Source organism: Lissotriton vulgaris, chromosome 3_1, assembly GCF_964263255.1.
Source record: "Lissotriton vulgaris chromosome 3_1, aLisVul1.2, whole genome shotgun sequence".
Classification (NCBI taxonomy): Eukaryota; Metazoa; Chordata; class Amphibia; order Caudata; family Salamandridae; genus Lissotriton; species Lissotriton vulgaris.
In genome coordinates this window covers 1747589524-1747612470 of record NC_141689.1, presented here as the reverse complement: position 1 = coordinate 1747612470, position 22947 = coordinate 1747589524, and the positions used below count along the sequence as shown (strand labels likewise).

Here is a 22947-nt window from a genome sequence, read left to right as displayed (position 1 = left end):
TGTTATTAGGGCTGCCGTGAGTCTGCAATGTTGACAACAGGTTTGTGTCTCCAGTTGCGATCTAAAGCGGGTGCGCTTGGTCTTCCAAAGGCAGTATGCAGTGTTCCGAGTGTGGACACGAACCTGTTGTCAACCTTGCAGACTCACAGCAGCCCTAATAACAGGATCACCATTATCATGGTGCATCTTTTACTGGATAGTCCATTAATATAGGGCTTTACCTTGATCAGCCGGGTCGGAATTATCACCAGCAGAGTGACTACCAAGACTTTTTTTCTTTAACGTACAGCCCTGAGAAAGTGTTGGCTGGTTTCTTGCATTATGCCCAAATAGGAAATGGAATAAAGACAAGTATATTCTCCATTCACTAGAACAATCAACCTTTTATTCAATTATCTACTTGAACTATTTTGATACTATTACACTGTACAAATTACCAGGATATGTGCCCAGGACTGTGTTTCATATGTAACAGTGTAGGTTTTTGCCTACACGATTTCGAGGGGCTACAGGGCTTATCCTCTTACCTGCCGGCACCGTATACCACAGAGCTCATTTATACTTGCGTGAATAGAGCAGAGTGCCATACTTCCTAGTCACTAAAAACCTCCATTTGTGGAACTTGATAGTTTATGTCAGAAGCCTTCTATTCCAAATCATGCCAAGCCAATAGATTGAAGGTGCACATCTGCACCCTATGTAAGCAATGAGTGGTGGAACCACACAGCATTTATGCACAGGTTGAGCATGTTTTTGGCATGTTTTTTATAATTTCTTAACAACACCACTACCAGGGTCCAACTAGACTATAGGGCAGTCTGTCAGTGTCAGATGGGCTGGCCAAAGAAGTCGGTGTGTGGGTCGTTTTTTTCTTTTGGTGTTTGTAGCCTGTTTTATGGTGCGGTGGCCCGGTTCTATCGCTGGTTTCTCTCAAATTACCACTAATATTGCCTGCAGCAAACACAAATGCATACAGTTTTCCATACCTTTCAAAAAACCTATCTAGTGTGTATTTGCGAGTTCAAAAGATACAAATCCTATGATATACACAGCATTCCAGGCTATTACAAAAGACTGACTCTTGGGCCTGTTGGCCAAAGTCAAATCTGGATCCCCTGAAGATATTTGTCCCCCTCGGATTTTAAAAATCATATTTTCCCTCTTTCTAGATCCAGTAAACTCTGTACTTAACTTATCTCTGCGTCAGGGTACTGTCCCTCTTGCTTTAAGAGGGCGGTAGTAATCCCTCTTTTAAAAGAAACCTGGATAAGATCCAACTATTTAAAAAAAATTACTACTCTATTTCCTTGCTCCCTTACTCCGCAAAGGTATAAGTGATTCATGTTGCCCAAAACCTTTGCTTCTTTTTAGAAGATTTTTCTTTTCTTGACTCTGATGAAGTGAGATTTCATCCCACCATCTCAACAGAATCTGTATTCCTTTCGATAGTAGATTACATGAGGAAAGAAGCAAAGAAAGGATTGACCCAGGTATTGTTCCTTTTGGATGTATTGGCTGCCTTTCATCACGGTGTTCTGATTAACTATGTTGAGGCCATGGTTCTGCAAGGCATAGCCTTAGACTGGATGAAATCCTTCCTCCAAGACTGCTCTTAGTCAGCCCATCTTTTTCCCTTCTACTCCACAATAGTCCAAATAAACTGTGCAGTATCTCAGGGCTCCTCTTTATCCCCCCCCCCACCCCCTTATCTAATCGCTATATTCACCCTGTGGTATGTGCTTTACAGAAGTAGAGGGTGGACATGTAGAACTATGCTGATGACATGCAGCTGATCCTTAGTATCGACAACACACCGGAATCTATGGATCTATCTCCAAATACTATGCTATATATACATGATTGGATGAATAGTCATCAGTTCAAGTTAAACTCCGACAAAACAGAAAATATGGAACTCTCTCCTCCCTGATATTAGAGCTACAACTGCCTACCCGAGAATTAGAGCACTTTTAAAAATCTGCCTTTTTAAACAAGCCTGTGACCAAGTTTGACTGTGCGTTTCCTCTTTTACTCAGCGCCATGAAACCTTTTTGATGCACGTGCACTTTATAAATGCTAGGTAACATAAACAAGAATTTGCAATGCAATAGGTCTCGCAATAATTAAGTTTGAGCTATTGGCATTGCTAAATATTGCAACACCAATTGCAACAAAAGTCTATAAATTGTAGGCCAAAATAATGTGTATTTATTGTTGTAGCAATGGTGGAATTCTGCGCTTTAGATAAATATGTTTAAAAGTAAAGTGTGCCATACTGCTATTGCTCCAATAGTTAATTGTGGATGCGTTAACAATTGATGTGTGCACTTATGGCTGGTGGTGTGTGTGCCTGTAGAAATAGTGCACTGATGGCTGGTTGTGTGTGTGCCTGGTGGAAGTGTGCACTGCCGGCTGGTGGTTTGTGTGTGCTTGGTGAAAGCGTGCACTGAGGTCTGGTAGTGTGTGCCTGGTGGAAGTGTGCACTGACGGCTGGTGGTGTTTGTGCCCGGTGAAAGCGTGCACTGACGGCTGGTGGTGTTTGTGCCCGGTGAAAGCGTGCACTGTCGAGTGATGGTGTCTGTGTCTGGTGAAAGTGTGCACTGACGGTGTGGTTGTGTGTGTGTGTGGTTTTGTGTGTGTGGTTGTGTGTGTTTGTGTGTGTGTGTGTGGTTGTGTGTGTGGTGGTTCTGTGTGGTTGTGTGTGTTTGTGTGTGAATGGTTGTGTATGTGGTTGTGTGTGTGGTTGTGTGTGGGGTTGTGTGGTTGTGTGTGTGGTTGTGTAGGTGGGCGTGTGTGGTTGTGTGTGTAGGTGTGGTAGTGTGGTTGTGATTGTGTGTGTGTGGTTGTTTGTGGTTTTGTGTGTGGCTGTGTGTGTAGGAGTGTGTGGATGTGTGTGTGTAGTTGTATGTGCGGTGTGTGTGTGTGGGGTTTAGAAAGTAATCTGTGGTAAGACAATGGAGGACCATGCAGTAATATTAGTGAGGACCTGGACTTTAATGGAGCAACAGGAGGACAATTAAACAAAGAGCTTGTACCCTTTGCCATATAAGGTCTGCTAGATGAGAGGCAAGAATGTGTTTGTAAAACTGTAGTATATCACTCTTAGGTGCCGGTGTATTTTGCAAAGAGAACACAAACATAAAAATAAATATGGGACTGCATGTCTTTTATGCAGTATGGCTTTCTAATTTAGGGCCACTAGCGTGTGCTGGTGCCAGTCTAACATGAGGGCCACAGAGAGGTACTGCGGGCAGGTTGGGGGGTGCGTGCACAAGGATGCATTGGCCCCTGGAAGAAGGGGGGCGTTGCCGTGGAGGTAGTAGCTTAGCACTGCTGTGAAAGTAATAGCTGCAAGCAAGTGGTGCCCCATCCCTTTGGACGTGTGTGGGTGTAAAAGGGAGCACTTTTTGAGTCACATGGAGCCCCGGTGCTTCTGCACATGCTGCACCAAGGTGGCAGTGGTCCCTGTGGAGGCTGGTCAACGGATAAAAATATTTTAGCGGCCTTAGGTAGCAGAGCACCAGGGGTCCAGTTACCTTGGGAAAGAAGGAGGGGGTACCTCCCTTCCCTGGTTCATCATTTCCAGCTTGAAAGTGTCAGTGTAAGTCAGAGGTAGTGGAGTGGGGGTGTGGTTGCGGAATCGGGGCTTGAAGGATGCCAAGGCCGCTAGTGGTGGAAGGTTTTGGGCTTGATATCGTGAAGCCGGCTTTTTCTGTGGGAAGAGTGCTTCCTAAAAGGGGAGGTGGACAGAGGGGCATACGTGGTTGTATTAAGTTTATTTATAAAGTCCTTTCACTTAGCTGGGTTTTTTCTTTGTCTATTGCAGTTTTATATAGTGCAAACTCTACCCGAAGATATCAGAGCTCTTTACACGAGCACAAGTTGTGTTACAGAAGGACACACTCATTTTTTAGGTATGTGGACAGGATTTGGCTTAATGGCTAGGGTGGCCGATTTTGGAGCTGGGGAATCAGTTTTTGGTATGGCCGGAAGTTCAAATATCATGTGATTCTGGTCAAATCACCTATTCTCTATATGTCTAAAAATGAATGTGAATATCTGTAATGCAACTGGTGCCGTGTAAAGCGCTCTTCTGGTGGAGTTCATGCTATTAAAACAAGTCTGTCATTTGCATATCACGGGTAGATCGGACTTCTGCGCATTTACCCTTTGAGGTATCTACTAGTAAAATGCAAAAGGCTGGCACGCAATACAAACTGTAACTTCACATTACTGTTAACTCATGTAAGTGAGGATGCATTTATGTTATTGCACGTCTAAGGTTTGTGGGCCAGGCACATGCCTGAGCGGATATGACTGAGAATCGAATAACGAGGCAGAGATGGATAAATTCCCTCATTTCTACTGAAGAGATGTGTACCACAGGCTCCACCTGTACCTGCAGAGAGTGTGAGGATCATGCAGACTACAGGTTCTGCTATCCACGAGGCGGCTTACGGGGTTACTGTACTTGCTGCAGAGATTGGTAAATACCATGCAGGTCATAAACTCCACATAAACTCCACACCCTATAATATAGCTACTAATTAGCCTATAATATAGCTACCGGGTTGTTGCAGAGATCTGTACCTAACATGCAGGTCATGAACTCCACACCCCATAAGATAGCTTATGGGGTTGTTGTACCTGCTGCAGAGATCTGTGTGTAACATTCAGATCACTGGCTCCACTCCCCATGAGGCAGCTTAGAGGTTTACTGTACTTACTGCAGAGATATGGGTGTATGTGTAACTTGATCACACACTTCACTCCACAAAGGGTTACTGTAGCCACTCCAGAGATCTGTGTGCAATATGCAGATCATGGGCTGCTCTCCCCACCAGACTTCATACGGGGTTACTGTACCAGTTGCAGGGACTTCTGTGCAAAATGTGGTCCAGAGGCTTCAATTCTCATGAAACAAGCTACAGAGGTGCTACAAACTGGGGGCCCCAGGCTCCCCTCCAACACAGGAGGTCAGGAGAGGTTACTGTAACCACTCCAAAAATCTATGTGCAACAGAATTAATGTAAACGCTGCAGAGAGGTGTTAGTAACCTGTGGCAACAGGCTGAAGCCCCACTAGGGCTGTTCTGGCAGTTACTGTACCGGCTGCACACATATGTATGCAACATGCAGATCACAAGTTCAAATTCACCTAAAATAAGCTCTTGGGTTGGCTGTACGCGTGCAACCTACAGGCCGGCTTTAGTAGTAGCTGATGAGCCTATACTGAAAAACAGGGGAACCATCTGGATCATGTCAATTGCCCCTTCTCAGATTAAAGTGAATGTCTGCCACGTTGGAAAGAAAAATGGAGGCTGCCAAGTTGGTTTTAATGAACCGCAAAAAAACTGAAATTAAACTAGAGAGCCGTCATCAGAATAAACTAGAAATACTCACTGAGTAAACTTTACATTCTCGCTGATCCATCGCCGCAGCCCGGCTTGGACAGGAAGCCTGGCAACCTGTGTTGGGGCGGGCCGCAAAAAGACAGGAAGCAGACGGGAGCCTACCCCGCGCTCCTGTGCCCGGAAGTCAGCGTTTAAACTAGCGGGGCTCCCGTGCTCGTGGAGAGCCCCGCCTGCTGCCGAGACTTACCCGCTGCGGAGGGAGAGAGGGACACCCGGAAAGAGCCCGGTGAGTGGGGGGAGGGGGGTTGTGTGTGTGCGCGCGTGTGTCTGTGTGTGTGCGCGTGTGTGTGTGTGCGCACGTGTGTGAGTGTCTGTGTGTGTGTGTGCGTGTGAGTGCACGTCCTGATCCATTGTGACTGAAGAGCATGCCGCAATCGGAGCGCGTGTTCACGCGCGTGACCTGATCCGATTCCGGCATGCTGCGCGTGCCCATCTCTTGTCTCCTTGTAAGCACAGCCGTTGATAATAGGTCTCGTGGCTAGACAGCGCTTCGCGCTGTAATCGCCAGGGCGAGACCTAAAAACGTGCCACAATTTGAAAATATGAGACACTAATGGAGAACATTATTATTTTAGTGTCCTGGGCCTATTTTCTGTCCCAGTCCGATCCTGACCACTACCATGGGCCGTATCCTTGACCTCTACTCACAAGGCCACGGCTGTGTATCTGTTTTTATGTGAAAGCCCATTCTAAACTGCATACATAACTCAGAATAACTCTGAGTTAGTGGTGCAAATAGCATTGCTCGGAAAGTACGAGAAAACCACTGCTTACTTTTACTGGAGCTGTGCTGTGTTCAGTACATACACTGTTTCTGAGACCTTTCTGCACTTTAAAAAGCGCACTTACATAAAAACAGAGACACAGCTGTGCCCTGGGTGAGAGCAAGTGTTAATGATCGGAACCCACATCCCATGCTAAGTTAAGTCCTCACCTATATTCATAAATTAATGTCACTTGTCAGCCTCTCACACAAACAGATAAGAGGTTATTCTTACATTGGACACCTGTTGCCCCTGGTTAAATGGCAATGGTGTATTGCAGCACCCACAAATCAAACAACACCAGGGCCCTAATTTACGGGGATTTGGCATAGGGTAACGCATTTCCGCTGCCTAGCACCAACGCAGGAACCCTTGTACCATGGTACAAGGGTGCCTGTGTTGTCTGTAGGATTGTTTTTGTGCAGGAACGGACACTTTCCTGTGCAGGAAAAATCCTAAGAGGTGTTTTCCTCTTTCTAGGTGTGCGGCAGAATGCAGCCCACATAGAAAGACTAAAAAACGAAGAGAAATAAAGAAATGTCTACTTGTTACACCTCACCTCGGGAGGCGTAAGAAGTCAGCGCTTCCCCAGATTTACATGCTCTTGGAAATCTGGTGCAGAGTCAAAATCCATGGGCATTGTGTGAAAAAACCCACTGCAACACCCATGGAATGCTTCCTGAGCGCAGAGTAAGGCGACATAGCGATTTGCACTGCCATGCCTTACTCCATATCTATGAGGCCATTCAAATACATTCATAGTGGCTTTGCGTGGCAGCATAGATATGATTTTGGGATTTGCTCTGCCAGAGTGTCATAAAAAGTGGCACTCCGGCGGTGAAAGGGGATTTTAAATATGCCACTGAGTGGGAAAACAGTGAGTCTGTGTTTGCCAACAGAATGAGGAGGGGGGGGGGGGGGGGCTGGAAGTTCTTCAGTTGTGAGCTCTGAGAATGAGGCGTGTTTATTATTTTGTTTCCAAGGTGCTTCCAAAATCAGAGCACAACCTTCTGAAGTAACAATATTGTTTGAAAATGAAAATCTTTTTTAACTACTAAATTATTATTTACATGAAACTCATCAGTTGGGATTCGAACACATAACAAGAAGCTAACGTTTCCTCAACAATGGTCTGCCCAGGCTGCTCCAACGAGTAGCTTGTGAACTACTAGTAGCTCTCCAGCTACTTTTAAATAACTCTCTCCTGCTCAGGCTGACCCACTAAACTATAATATTATTAAAATATATATATATAAAAATGATATATATTTATGCCAAAAATGGAAAGCTTGTATTTGAGACAAAAATGTGTGTGTTTTCATAACTCATGAGCTGAAGTTCGGAGAAAAATGGTTGAATTTCCTAAATATTTAAAGATGGGGTTTGAATAATACACCATGCAGCCTATGGGAAGACTTATTACCAGTGTTATTACCTTGGTGCCCAGGGTTTTGAAGCTATGGTTGTTATGCATTCCTCACATAGAGGCATTCAAAATTGATACAGCCTACTTTACATTACTACTGGAAAACCTGCACCGAGGTGATCACTGCTGATAATCTTGCATATTGTTGTCTCTCATGTAATGTTGTCTGATATGGTTGCTATTAGAAGTGTGGCTTACTGGTTAGAAGCGGCAGACCCTGAAGCAGAGGTCAGGCCTGGGACCAGGGTTCAATTGCCGATGCGGCAGGATCTTGGGCTCAGTGTGCGCGGACTCGATAATTCTCGCCTCGGTGCCTACTCTAATCATGGGTCCCACTCTGCACTTCTGGGCAATAGCTTGCTTAATCTCCACAACGGCCCCAACAGCGCTGGGATGCCTGGCTCCACCTTGGGGGTGCCCAGGAGTGGGCACTTCACAGGGAAAGCCAGGACGGGTTCCACAGCGGTATGCGTACAAGCGCTTTGAGACCCCCTGGGGGTGATATGTGCGCAATACAAAATTATTATTATTATTATTATTATTAAGACACTAATAATATTAGTAGCTCGTGATAATTTTCATTGAACATAAATAGCTCTTTGCAGTAAAGGTTGGAGCCTTCTGGTCTAGCCACTGCGCGATAGTGGCTGTGCTTAGTTGTTACATCAATACTATCTTAGTGAAAAGACAGCTGGCGTCGGCTAGCTAGGGGACAAAGGAGAAAGTGAAAGACGCCTGAAGCGAGCAGCTAGTAGCAGCGTCAGGAGCTGTAGTGCGCTGCACAAAAATGCATACTATTTTTGCAATGTGCTTCCAAAAGCAAAGCACAAGGAGCAAATGATTTCAGAATGGAAAAGGTTTTATGAAATAAAAAATTGGCAAATCTGTAATACAAAACCACAACTGCTGGGATTCGAACATGTAACAATGTCAAACTAGGGTGTCCAAGACAAGCAAATAACTGCCAGGCTAAAACTTTCATTTATTTGAAAGGGATCGCAACAACACTACGTTAAGAGACAGCCACTGTTTGCTTCCTAGGCAATAAATTAATGTAGGAAGCTGCCGGATCTCACAAGCCCTGCTGCTGAAGTGCACTAGTTTGCAGGCGAGTGGGCACATGTGCAGAGGTAAAATGCTGTCTCTCACAGTGAAGAAAAGCCAATGGCTAAAGTGGGTTCCTCCGTTGCCCCATACTGTATACTGTGGTGGGAAGAAGCAAAATGCGAATGACAGCTAGAGAGACAAATGGAGAGGACCGATGATCGAATGCCCCCTGATGTACAAATATATTTACGTATTTTTTTATAATTTCTTCTGAAAACATAAGTCTGGCGAGACAACTGAAGTTGTCTCTAGCTCGGACCTAAAAATTATCAAGTACAATAAACAACCTACAATCTCCACCACACTCAACTCCAAAAATATAATTTTTCTCTCTACAACATTAATCAGTGCTTCACCCAACATCCTACATCCCCATAATCCCAAACTTCACTCTACCAAACCATCTTACTTTACTACTACATCATCCACTGAGCTTATCAAAATACTAAAATCTGTTTAACCTTGCTGTGCTCCATCTGATCCTTTCTTCCACTCCTAGTGTTTGCTCCTCTCTAAGTACCTACCTCAGCAAGCACTCACTCATTTCTAGCAACTGCTTTTAATTCCTTAAATCTACTGTGGCTGTACCATTAAAAAAGAAACCCATAGTAACCCTACTTTCCCCACTATGTATCACCCAGTGTCTCCACTTGCATTCTACTCCAGAATGCTTGTCTTTCAGTGCTGATGCTATATCTCCCTACCAACAATCTGTTTAACCCTCTCCAGGCCAGTATCTGGCACTTCAATTGTTGTTTCATGCCTATCATTATCACCTTTGTAAGCTATAACCACCTTTCATCTACCCTCATACTTCTTCATCTTTCTGCACTCTATAATACTGTGGATCGCCCTACTCGACTATTAACTTTCAAGACCATTGAAAACCCTGGCTGTGCCCTCGAATGACTTTCCTCCTATTTGTCTAACCAGACCTTCTCTCTTGCCTGACAATCAAAGCAATCTCCTCTCTCTCGCCCAGGGCCTGATTCATAAGTTGGTGTTAAGGATAATTGTTAGATTTGTGGGTCTCTAGTTGGCAGAGGTAGGTACCTTTGACCAAATAGGGACCCTTGCGTCTAGTCAGGGTAGCGGGTACACTCCTAAAATAACCCCTGCTCACCCCCTTGGTAGCTGGGCACAAGCAGACAGGCTTATCTCAGAGGAAGTGTGTAAAGCATTTGTAAACACATACAGTAACCCAGTGACAACACTACAGATGGACACCAAACAAGTTGTAGTATAAAAATAAGTATTTTTATATAGACTTAACACAAGACCACAAACGACAAAAATCCACAACACTGTACGTCAAAAATGGTAGAATTAGCTTAGTTCTCTTTCGATGTAAAATGCGACACTTTAAGTTCAATGTACCTTTGGATGCATAACGCTATACAACGAAAGTGTTGCAGGGAAGGTGATGTGTCGGTTCCTTACACGCAAAAACGGTGATGCGTCGGGTCCCTACTGCTGCGTAGGGGATGCGTCGGTTCTTCTCTGCATGGGAGGTGACGCCTCGGTTTCATACTGCGCTTCCGTGGCGATGCAACCAGCAGTGCCATGATGCGATGAAGATCTGGTGCAATGAAACAAAAAGGCGTCTTCTTCTTGATGCAACAACGATGTGTACACGCCCAACTGCCGTGCGACAACTCAACGATTCTTCTGAGCTGCGACAGGCTCTGTGATACGCTTCTCCAGTGATGCGACGGCCCCCAAAACACCCCACCCTCCCCTTGCTACGCAACTGCTAAAAGGCTGTAGACTATTGCAACAGTTTACTATTGGGATTTCCTCATTAATTATTCTCTCCTCTGGAGAAAGTCTTAACTCTCGCTACCAACATTTCGGCGATCTCCCTACTAGCATTTGACCTCACAGTATTGCCCAAACTTACTGGTTCTCTGCCAAGAGAAGAGCCTGCTACTGACTTTTATAAACAGTTTTCAAAGCCACTCTTGGGCAATCACCAGAATGCCTAACATGATACTCACTCACCATAAAGTAATATCTGCTAACCACCTCTTCCTAACTTCACCCAAACCACTCTACGTCACTTCCAGATTCCAGCCCTTCCCCAAACAGTCCTTCCAGTAGGACTCCTTTGCACTATCAGTTTGTGCCAGCCCCTCATCTCTTCAGTTCAAATGAACCTTAGAAAAGGCCCCTATCAATACCTGAAGGTCACAAATAAATAATTAACAAGTGCACATGTCCATCAAACAATGAAAATATGTGAATGTGGAAGTATGCCAACTACAGGAAACATTGCCTTTCACCTCATCTCATTGTGTGTCACTAGCTTGGTTTGTTTTGTATTGGAAGTCTGACTCTCCTGTTTTTCTGATAACCAGTGACCTTAATTCACACAGGAGCACCTCTATACGTAAAACAGTTTACTATAGTATGAACCATTTATTTATTTTTAAGATTTATTAAAAGCGCGAACAAATGCCCGTAGGCGTCTCGGCGCTATGACTCATTGCATGATTCTCCGGTGCTGGTTTCAAAGGGGGATTACTGGTTAAACAGCCATGTTTTTAGCCTTTTGCGGAATAGCAAAAGAGAGTGACTTGCCCTGATTGACAGTGGGAGGGTGTTCCAGAGTCTGGCTGCAGTAACCGTGAACCGTCGATCCCCCCATGAGACTGTCTTGGTATGAGGAATCGCTAGTTGATACAGTGTTAAGGATCGAAGTTGTCTTGGGGGGCAATAGAGTGTCAGCTGATTTATGAGAAACTGGGGTCCTTGCTTGTGTACAGCTTTGAATGTTATGCAAAGTATCTTGAATTTTATCCTGTTTTTAATCGTGAGCCAATGAAAATTCCGGATTGTTTCAGCAATGGGTTTGAATTTGGGGGTCCTGGAGAGCAGTCTTGCTGCAGCATTTTGTATTGTCTGCATTTTGTTAACCACACGGGCTTGAGCATTGGCAAATAGGCCATTATAATAATCCAGTGAGGATAACACCAGCGAGCTTACCAAGGTTTTTCCGGCACTATCTGGTAGGAAAGGGATTATCTTTCATATAAGTCTCAGCTTGTGAAATGCTGTTGCTGCTATTTGATTGGCATGATCAACAAAGTTGAGGCTTATAGCTTAACCAGCCATATTTATTGCCCTGTTGTATATTTCCCATCAAATTGTTTTAGGCTTTTTCTGTAACTAAATAGATCAATGAATTGGGGCATGAACAAGTTGACTGAGCCGCAAAGCCAAAACGAGAACCCTAGACCGACATAAACCTTAAATATGTATGTCAGTGAACATAACATGACCCATTAAAAAGGGACATAGCATTGTCAAATACAAAACAACACCAGTGCACGATCCTGACAGCAATCACCTACACAGAACATAACCCCAATAATGGGAGGAAATAGGAAGAAAACGTTGGTCATTCTGGAAAGCTCTGCAATGTGCAAAACTAAACCCGGAAATACTATAAGTGCTGTATTGCACGGAAATTGCATTTACATCATGCTTCTTACCCCATATGAAGTAATGAAGTGTGCCGTGTGACGGGCAGCATGATATTCTGTTGGGTAAGTGCTTTGTCAGAAGTGTGGTGAATTGCGGTGTTACCTATTTGGGAGGTGTTTTAGTGGTGTGCATTACTGACAAGAGCTGTGATCTTATCCTAACTTTGGTCACATCACAGCACAGCACATAAGCAACTACTGGACATAAGGAGAGTGAGGAGTAAAACATCTGCAATATACATTAATTTATACTTCTCTCTAGTTGAAACGCTGTGGGTTGTGATTCTGGCTTCTGTGGGAATTGCTTGGGTACCATGCTTGATGTGCAGTGAAATGTACTTCTCCTGTCGCTGTGATCATGTAGCAGGGCTATCAGTAACCTGAAGCAAAGTAGTCTGAGAGATAGCCGTGCATAGGGAATTGGCTACCATCTTCCTACACAGGGTAAAGATTCTGGTTCTTGTTGTATTTCAGCTACCCACAGGAATACAGTGATTACAGGCAAACATGGTAAATGCTCTTTGGAGTTCACCCATTTTAGTTCAACTTGGGATTGTGATTGCCACAGAAATAATGAACCTGTAATTAAAAGTGTTACTCGTGGGATTGATGGTTGATGTTAAGTAGTTTCAATACAATGTGACAACCTACAAAGTAGTGTTTTGACAGCTTAGAGGAAATCAGTCCTGCTCACTGGTGATGACCAGCCCAGAGTGACAGGATATGCTCTTAGTCAGGCAGGAGATCTAAACATGGGGTGCTTTTGAAGGCCTCCAGGACAGTGTGTACAGTTTTCTCCACCTGATGTTGCATGTGATTGAGGTGAGCATGCTTCTATTCAGGGTTCAGAACATTCCAAGGGCAACTATGTGGAATATAAACATGGGATAACAAATGCAGGATTGAGAAGGGAGCAATACTGACAAGAGTCACCCACTAAAAATATGCTATAAACGATGCACCACAGAAAAGCACTATGAACAAAGACATATAAACAAGCATCTCTTTATTCCTTGTATGTATATAAATGTAGATCAGAGCTGGCATGTTCAAAATAACAATGTACCACGTTCTTGTGGGGGCTGAATGAGCTCAGTCCACCCTGAAGTTCACTTAGGGACTGATTTAGAGTCTTGTCAAGAGGGTACTCTATCGCAATAGCGACAGAGTACCCTCTCCACCAAACTGAAGGTCCACCTGCCTGATTTACAATCAGGCAGACTTTAAGTGTGACAGGTATGAAGCCTAGTCTAACTCCGTCAATGATATACTCTAACAACATTCCAATGGAGTACGGGGTATTGGAGTTTCAGTCATTTGACCCCCTGCCCAGTTTAGAGTGGATGATCGAATGGTCAATTTCACTATCTCTTGACGCTGTAAAAACCTGGCAGTAAGGGACAGTGAAAATGTTTAAATGACTCCCACACCATTCGAGACAAAATCCAAGTTAGAAGTTTGACGGACTGCTGTTATGTCAAACCTTTAACAAATTGACAGGAACCGAAGTGACAGCAATTCCTGCCAATGTTAAGAGATATCCACAGGACCTGTGGACATCACAAAATTTGGAGGACGTGAACTTCATCAGGGTGACAAAGTATTTTGCTGATGCAGTAACCCTATTCTCCACACTCTAAATCAAGCCCTTAGATAACAAATTTGGCGACTTTGTATAACTGTCTATTTTTCAGGAGCACGTTGTACTTTGCTACTAGTGACAGGCTGTTCTGCCTGTTGCTAGGGTTCTGGTTTGCGGATTTCGATCAGTTACCACACAAGTAAGACTTGGTTTATATGTCTAAACTTGACACTGGGGTCAATTTCCCTGCTGAGTTTGTCCATTGAGATGTGATGGAACCTCTGGACTACTTTATTGGGATTTGAATCTTAGTGATCCTTAGTGATTGGAAGCTACAGAGCGGGTTCTATCTTCTGAAAAGAGCTACAACTGTCAGATCCATTGGTTATATCTGTTGATCTTATTGCCAGCAATGTTTGCAGCAGTATCCAAGATTTGCTTATAGATCTTCTCTAGGTGGTTCTTCTGATCCTCCATGTATGGAGATATATCTATGTTTGAATGTTGATAACACTAAAACTGCTGGTCTGGTGTACCTCTTGTACATAAGGTAATGCAAGGTGAACTCTATTAAATTCTTTTCTCTGCAGTTGTAGGTATGTACCAACATAGTAACAAATTCACTCAGCTTCCAGTGAGACTTCAGCAAACCCAACATATGCAGCAATATTCTGTTAAAATGTTCCATCTAAACATCACTCTGGAGGTGAAAAGGGATTGTTCTGTTTTTCCTTGCCTCTATCAGAACCAACATTGATCATATAAACCTGTCTCAATGCCTCCAGATTGCAGCCTGACTGTAGTCAGGTGGGCAACACTTGGTCAAAATGTTTCTCCTCAGGTGCACTGGCTATGATTAAGACTTCCTAATCTTTAGACGGGAATGCCTACCTCGTGAAGTGGCCTATGATGACAAGAATGTTCTCAGCCCATAAAATAATAAAATCCTTCCACCCTCTATATTTTGTGTATGATCCTTGACTGCATTCTCTATGTGCTGCACTTTTATAATATACGGCTTACAAGTAGAGTAGACCAATCTATGCACTTCCAGTTGGAGTTAGTAGTAACTATTTTCCTGCAACAGTCCCTCCTCAGTATTTAGCACCTCCTCTAGAAAATATAAGACTTTCCTTTACTAAATCAGGACCAGAGTCTTAAAAAAAAGGTTATTAGGGAACGTGTGTTTCCTACCATCTTGTTGCTCCATTCTGATTGTGACTTTCGCCTCTCTGACACATTTTCATCCTGTTGGTCCTGTGGAGGAAAAGAACATTATTTGATGCATATTTAAGACAACTTTCAAACCCAAAAACTGTAATGGATGATTTTCAGCTATGTGAAAAATTATTTTGTCATGGACTACATCTGGACTTAACTGTATTCATTAATGTAGACTCACAGGTCATACTGGGAGTCTGACACGCCTGCGAAGATCCAGAACAGCTTTGTACACAGGGATAGCAAACAGACAACCGTGGGTCATATTATAAATTGTGCCCTACGGTGCAACAGGTGTGCGCCCCCACTTTGTGCCCTTCTGGGGCACAATGGTATTACATAAGGGGCCTCAGATGCTTGTGCGATCCCTTCTGTAAAACTGATAGTGCTGGCACTCATTCATGTGCTGATTTTAAAGCACAAACAGGCTCCCGGAGCTGAAAATCAGCACGAGCAGCGCAATGTACCGAAATGTTGCCGCTTGCACAACCCCGTGGAATCTCACTGAGTTTTTATGAAACTCTGCAGAATTCCACCGAGTAAAACTCTGCAAGTTCTGTCCTCTCCTAATCATAGCCTTATTTCCCTCTACCAAAGGCTATAACGGTTCCTAAAGGCCATGAGCTTGAGTGCAGTGTGGGCCTACATTGAACTTTAACAGCCGGTATAGCCCAAGGGAGAAGGGATATAATGCTATTAGAAAAGTCTATCTCGTCAGAGTAGAATGTTCTAAATTAAAAAGAGAGGAAGATAAGCCTTGGAATGCAGCAGAAGCTCTATATTGGCAGTGATTGGTCCTCAACCACTTCATTGTCCTCAATGGAGCTCTCGGCATTCCAGTGTTCTAATAGACCATTCTGTATACATTCTTTAGAATACTATTAAGACCACTTGGTTCGAGCAACATCCCCATGCGAGCGACGATTACCCATAATTCCAAGCCTAAAAGTGTACTGAGCTTGGTGCTGCTATTAGAATACTACTGAAAGTGAACCGAACAGTCTATTATTCACTCACAGGAAAGATGTGGATTCTTCTGTCCCAGCCAACTGATATGATGTACCTTTTAAAATAGAAAAGAAGAAACATTACTGCCAATACTGGGCTCAGCGGAAAGTTTCAAAGACAATTAAAGAGTTAACAACAATCGAACACGTCAACACTTTACTTCTGTCATTAACACTCTGCTCAGGGATGGCCACAAGCAACATAGGGGCTTATTTACAAGCCCCTTGCGCCCCCGATGGGTCACCTTTACTTTTGACTACTGGGGAAGGTATTGGAATAACTGTTTTTGGCCGCTTCAGTGTTCAACAGAAAGTCAGCAACAGCAACAAATATAAGGGTTCTAGGCAAAAGGTGAAAAATTCCTTTATCTAAGGCAAGCAAAATATTAGAAACTTCAAAAACGGTTTAAACACGAGGAGCTTCGCGCGCAGCCAAGATGGCTGCATGACCCCAGGGCTCCAGAGACCCTCGATACCTCCCACATCTATCCTGTAATATATCCTGATCTTCATCGACGAATTCGTATAGACGAACCACGAGGGAGGCGAAACCTGCAGTCAGATTTTGAATCGGACACCGGGAACCAAAGATACGACGTTCTGAAGATCGCGGCCTACATCGTAGTGATGCCCGGGGCTCGAGTTCGCATGATGCCCGTGTAGTAATTGATAAACATCGGCCTGAGGAGGGACGGTCTGGCGATCCGATTGACTTTCACTTTCGTTTTTGGTGATCTCGCCGGACGATGTCCCCCTGGGCTGGAGACTATTGTTATACGTGGCACGTTAGATCGTTCATCTGACTGCAATATAGGACAGAAGCCTGGCCTGTCCCCTCTGGCTGCCACTGCTCCTTTGTCTTAAAGACTTTGTGCTGCCATATCTCGTCGAGACGCACCCTCCTCGAGGGTCGAGTCATTCGCGATGGCAAGCAAAACTGATGGAGACAAGACAAAGGCTAAGACTACGCGGTGAGGTGGATATACCCAGTCCAACAACATGGATCGGTACGCCCAAACAAAGGGATCCCCCAGTGGATCGGGTAAAAGGATGGAAGACACAGGGGGCGCTCCCGCCTCGGCAATGGAACTAACTTTGCAAGACGTGATGGCCGCCATTGACGGGAGTAAAGCCTCCCTCGGACAGCAAATGGAGACCCTCGCTCACAGGTTGGACACAGTGGCTATAGAAGTCAATCTGATTCGAACTGATTTGTCCAAAACGAACGAGAAGGTCAAATCTTTGGGCATCAAGACTGCTAGCTTGACGGGGGATGTCACTGATGTACAGACCGAGGTCCGCAACTTGCGAACCTCCAACGAACTCTTTGTCCATCGTCTGGAGGATTTCGAGGGAAGAGCTAGGCATAATAACGTCCGCATTATCGGGGTCCGGGAAAAAGCGGAGGATCCTGCAGCAGACCTCTTTGTGGAAAATCTCGTAGTCTCCCATCTGGCACCTAAAGGTCTGAGCAAGTTTTTTACTGTGGAGCGGGCCCACAGAGTTCCGGGTGGTAAACCAAAGCTGGGAGCCCCACCGCGGCCTATTATTGCCAGGATCTTTAACTTCAGAGATCGAGATGCAATTCTGCAAGCCTCGCGGGTGGATGGGCCCACGAAATTTGAAAATACCACTGTGAGTTTCTACCCAGACTTCACGCAGGCGGTCCAGAAACAGAGACTAAGTTTCATGGGTGTCAAAAGGAGGCTGAGAGACTTGGGCCTAAAATACGCGATGCTCTTCCCGGCCAAACTGAGAATCGAATTTGAGGAGCGGACATACTTTTTTGATCGTCCTGAGGTTGTGGCGGACTGGCTGGACACTTTGCCCAAACAGCGTGGACAAGATGGACAGTCTAGAGGTGCGGAGGGCGGATCGGAGAAACAGGAGTAGGCGCTCGGCCTTTGATTCTCGATCGTGCTGGCCTCAGACAGTGGTTCGCTATATTAGCTGCTTGAACTACAGTGACAATATGACAATTGGGGGGTTGGCGGGGTTATTGGTGGGTCTTTTCCTCCTCTGTTTTAATTTTTGTAGTTTAGTTTGATGCTAGGGCGACAGGCACACTGCAAGTTGGGGTGGCTTTTTAGGCTTATGCAGAGGTGCAGGGTGGGGGGGTTCGTAACGGGTTATGGTTGGGGGGTGGGGGGTTCTGGTTTGTGTGTTTTGGTTTTTTGCGAGGCAACGTACTGTTTTATCGAATGATTGAAATGCCGAGTTCTGGAGAGGGAGAGGGGTGGAGAGTGCCTTATTTTCATAACTCGGGCGCTCTCCTTTTCATGCAGTTCAGCTTTTGCTGCTGATGTGGTGCGCTACGTGAAAAAATGGTAAGTCTCCTCCATTGTGTTTCAGAGGATTTCAGGGAGAGACTCTAGCACAGTGCAGGTGCGTAATCTCCTGTAACCTCAACGAACAATAACAACGAGGTGGTAGACCTAAATCTTCCCTATTACAAAAAAGCAAGATTCTAATACAGGAGTTATTGCCTAATACTTTGAGGCTTCTGCTAATAAGGATACTCATCTAGCTAGATTCTAGTGACATGCATACTTTTGTCTTCTTTCTTTAGATTTGTTGTTGAGTGCCGGCCTGGGGTGGATGGATGCTTATAAGTGATGCCTCTGTCCAGTGTGTTTCATACTTGTTGGATCCACCTTTTATCTTGGAAAATTGTGGTAGGTTCCCAGAAGGCTGTTGCAACCGGGCAATTTAGTGGTTGGGGGTGACAGTACTGCCGCAAACTGGCAGGTCACCTTTTCATAGAGAGAGAACTGTTGGTCGAGCTAGCAGATAATTGCAATGACTTAATTACTCCATTAACATGGATTTCAGTATGGTTACATAGGTACATTAGCAGCTAAAAAATGTATGTGTATATGGGCCGTCAGCATAAGGGGATCATTATGATGGCGGGCGGAAATCAGTCCGCCCGCCATCATAACGGTGATGGACCACCCGCCAGACATGCGGCGGTCCCACCAGTGCAATTAGGATGCGCCCGCCATACTGGCGGGCGCATCCTGGCCTTTTATCAGTACGGACGGTCCCTGCACCACGTGGCAGGCACCATGTGGTGCCTGCCACTTGGTGCATGGAACTGCAGGGGGTACCATGGGTAACCCCCAAGTGCACCCCCCCGCACCTCCTCAGAGAGGGGGCCCGCAACGGGTCCCCAAAGCCAATCCCCGCCAGCCATTCTATGGCTGCATCGCCGCCATTGAAAGGCATGTCCAATACCCTGATCCTAATATGGCGGACGGTGCATGCTAGGCACCACCACCATATTAGTGGCCCTGCTCCGCCCGGCAGGCAATCCTAACGATTGCCACCGGCGTAAAAGCGTCGGACGGATTTTGCGTCCGCTGCAATACCCACCGCCATCCTAATTTGGCGGTAGGCAAATCTCATTAGGATGGCGGGAGGATCGCCACCAGTGGCGAACCTCCCGCCATCAAAATGGTGCTAACTTATATAAGGGAGTCAAGATCGTGCAGTAGTTTCTACTAAACTTAGATTCAATATGGCTCTAACCCCTCTTGATCATTCCTTGTTCCAGGGGGCCTTTTTTATATGAGCTGGTTTACTTTTCACAGCTTAAACATGAGGTGGCATGATCTATGTCCTCCAGTTTGTGACAGTAATAATGGCACTCTATGCCTGTTTGCTCTTCCGTTTCAACATTGTTACACTGTTACTGTGTTCTTGTATCATAACTGTCTGGTGTTTTCTTCTGTCTACAAATATATTTTTAGGTTTTGAGGATAAGGTTGATCCTTAGGATCTCCCTTCTCCCAAAAAAAGTGTATTACTTTTTTAGGCAATTTAAATTAAAGTGTTTATATTTTATATCTATATACGTATATTGATATCATTATTTATTGTGTTATTGCAGCCCTGAAGAAGTTCTATGAATGAAATGCATTGGCTGTATTATTTTAAAGAAGTGTTCAAGAAAGAAGATGCATGAAATTGAACATGATTTGGTTATAAATGTATGAAGGGTCTATAATCTGAGGGCTACCTGACTTAATCTCTTTTTCTTGTATGCTCTAGCAGCAGCTTCATTAGCAGCTGGGTGCTGTTCAAGGTGTGCACCATTACACTGACTGGGTCTGATTAGGGAGCGCTGTAGTATGTGCCTTAGGTGCTATGCAAGACCTTTTCACTGCATCAGAAAGGAGTGCGGCCTACTAGTGCCACTAGGAAAAAAGGCTCTGCTTCAGTTTTGCACCCAGACTCTCGGGTTAACATTGAGTAAGAGTGCATATGTGCAACTGTGCATATATGGCCCACATGTGAGCAATGTTAGTATGTTTTCTGAGACCACCGGCATCCATTATGGAAGACCCCTGATTTATCATGGCACAAGATGGAGGACAGATAAGGCTTCTCCAGGCACTGGAATTGTATTGCTTGCATTCTTGAGCCAGAATGGTGGGTCCCCATACAATGGAGTGAGGGAGAATGGAGACAGGACTATGTGCAGAAATTCTATCAGGAACTTTTAGCAACTGGCTGCTGTGTAGACCTTCCTTTGGCACTGACATTTGGTGGAAGGCTGGGGCGAAGAGGTCAGTCAACAGATTCAGCTTGCCCTTTTGACTGACCCATACCATCCCACTTTGTACCAGTTCCAGGACCAAGGAAAGGAAGGCTCTGAATGGGACTTGAAAAGCTACTGTGAGGCTGGGGCTGGTGTCTACATGACAGCCGGATGGAAGAAAACATCACCTGAATTTTTGTGTAACTTGCTAAGGAAGACATCAGTCTGCCTAGTTCCTAGAAGGAGGAGAAGTCCCGCCATGTTCCTGCTGTGGTGAACACTCAGAAGAAGTTGACTTCCAAGTGAAAGCATCACAGGGACTGACCTGTGCCCTGAGGGATCTTCAGGTGCCCCATAATGTTGCTCTTGTAGTGAACAGATTCAAGAAACTTTGAGCCAAGCAATAACGTGCTGACCTGTGCAGCCCAAAAGACTGGTGCTGCTGCTGCCAGCATGTGGCAGAATCCCTGAGGAGCCACCGCCACTGTCAACTGAGAGATCTGTACTGGCCTGGAGGCCACAGCTGCCACAACAGAGCACGTGCCAGACCTGCCCACGACCCAACTGCCAAAGATGAGCATCTGCCAGGCAATGATAACTTTCAGCATTCTGAGAGAGAGGAGTGAGACAGCTGCAACATCTGAGCAACACCAAAGAAGCTGACACATGCACTATCCAGCCCCACCCAAGCCGCATATCCGATGAGCAGGCATTACAAGGCCCAGCCTCTAGAGACAAAAAGACTAACACAGATGCACAAAGATAAGCCTCCAGCATGAAGTTGTCCTTACCTGTGAGACTCCTAGGATTTAGAATGTTTGACCTGGCCTTTAAGATGTTGATGTAGCAAAAACGTAATGAACTTACACCTGTTCCTCTCAGGGGTAAGATTGTTTAATCTTGCGGTCGTAGCCCGATCTAATTGTGTAGCATTCTGTCTCCTGGGATATTACAGTACTTTCTTTTACAAAAAAGACAAGCACTGGGCTAGTCAGTGATCTATTGTGTCGATTGTTTGATTAAGTTCTGAGTCCCAGCCTCTTCCACTGTCTTCCTGAGAAGACTTTGACTGTTCCCTCCATGAAAGCCAAGTGTGTACTTTGCTCTGGTTGACACCAGTTGTAAACAACCTCAACCACCACGGTTATGGCCCAGTACCCGTTCTGTCCTGTGACCCAGGGAAGAGGAGTGAACACGTCTAGGCAGATAGCGAGAGATGCACCTTGAGGCAAGTGTGACTACAGGGGTCTCTAATACTCTCTTCTAATGGGGCATTTAGGAACCTCACTTGGGGTTTAAGAAACATCACTCAGCTAGAGGTTGACATAGGTCACCCTACACAGTAGTAATTTTGGACCAATCTTGGTAAGATAGGAGCCCATAGTCTTTTCTGTCCTGATGAATGCCACGGACCCTAAGGGTCACTCTGGCAGAAACATGTTGACTAATACAATCACGTGATGATGGGGTACTAGCTCCCCCATTCCCCACACTTACTTTTAATATCAAGTAATTGCCCAGCGAATAAATGTATTTTGGCTTTTACATTGGTTTTTAAATCATCCTTTTTTTGCACGGGCCCCCACTTAGACTTTAGAAGTGCCTCCCTCTCTCCAGGTGTAGGCCCGCTCTCTACCAAACGCAGTTTCTAGAGAGCGAGGACTGCCAATGATGATGCATGATACCTGGTGGTGTGTGAGGACAGTCCTTCACTTTTTTTGAGATGCCTGAGACTCCACCTAGTACCTCGTACATTCCTGGTCACTTCCCTTCAGGGTAGCCTCTTTGTGTGTACATGTCCTGTGATACCCACTTAATGGGGTATGATACTCATCAGAACCAATTTTGAGGGACAAAAAAGGAATTAAAACAGATGGGGGGGGGCTACCGGCCGTGGAAAATGGCTGCCTAGACTCGGAGCTCCAGGCCGTACCAGCCCTAATATTGAAATCCGTACAGTAATCCGTTATATAGGAGTCCATCGAGAGGTTCCCCTGACGTCGGAACTCTCCCGACACATCGGTCGCATCCCAATCTTAATCCGAGGCCGCCGTCTGCGATTCTCGCCATTTGTGTGAGTTCGGCCTGGCAGGGCCTGGAAGACGGGGGACTAGAGTGACTGAGGCAGCCACCGGTGGACTTGCGGAGGCGCGGGGTACAATGAGGCTCGTGAAATCCAGACGGCGATTCCGCTGACTTTGCTGCCCCCGATAGTGACCAATCCCGCCAGCCAGGAACCGGATGCATATTACAGACCCCCCCACCCCCCCGGCACTCATGTTGTGACCGGCTTCTGCTTCAGACTCTGACACGGGCTCGGGTGCAGCGGGAGCAGCGGCCAGGACGAGGTGCGGTGCTCTTGCTGATCTGCCTCGTCCTCCCTGACGCCTCCCCCTGCG

General features: G+C 45.4%; 1 protein-coding gene across 1 annotated transcript in view; it reads right to left on the bottom strand.

Moving 5' to 3' along the window:
• Nucleotides 1-22947, bottom strand: part of LOC147728404 (cilia- and flagella-associated protein 337-like) — a 378048-nt gene that overhangs the window by 115069 nt on the left and 240032 nt on the right. Inside the window, exons 16-17 of the mRNA XM_086963279.1 lie at nucleotides 16016-16061; nucleotides 14972-15034 (exon numbers count right to left, since the gene is read on the bottom strand). Of these exons, the coding sequence (XP_086819405.1) occupies nucleotides 14972-15034; nucleotides 16016-16061 (109 nt within the window). The remainder of the gene's footprint in view (nucleotides 1-14971; nucleotides 15035-16015; nucleotides 16062-22947) is intronic.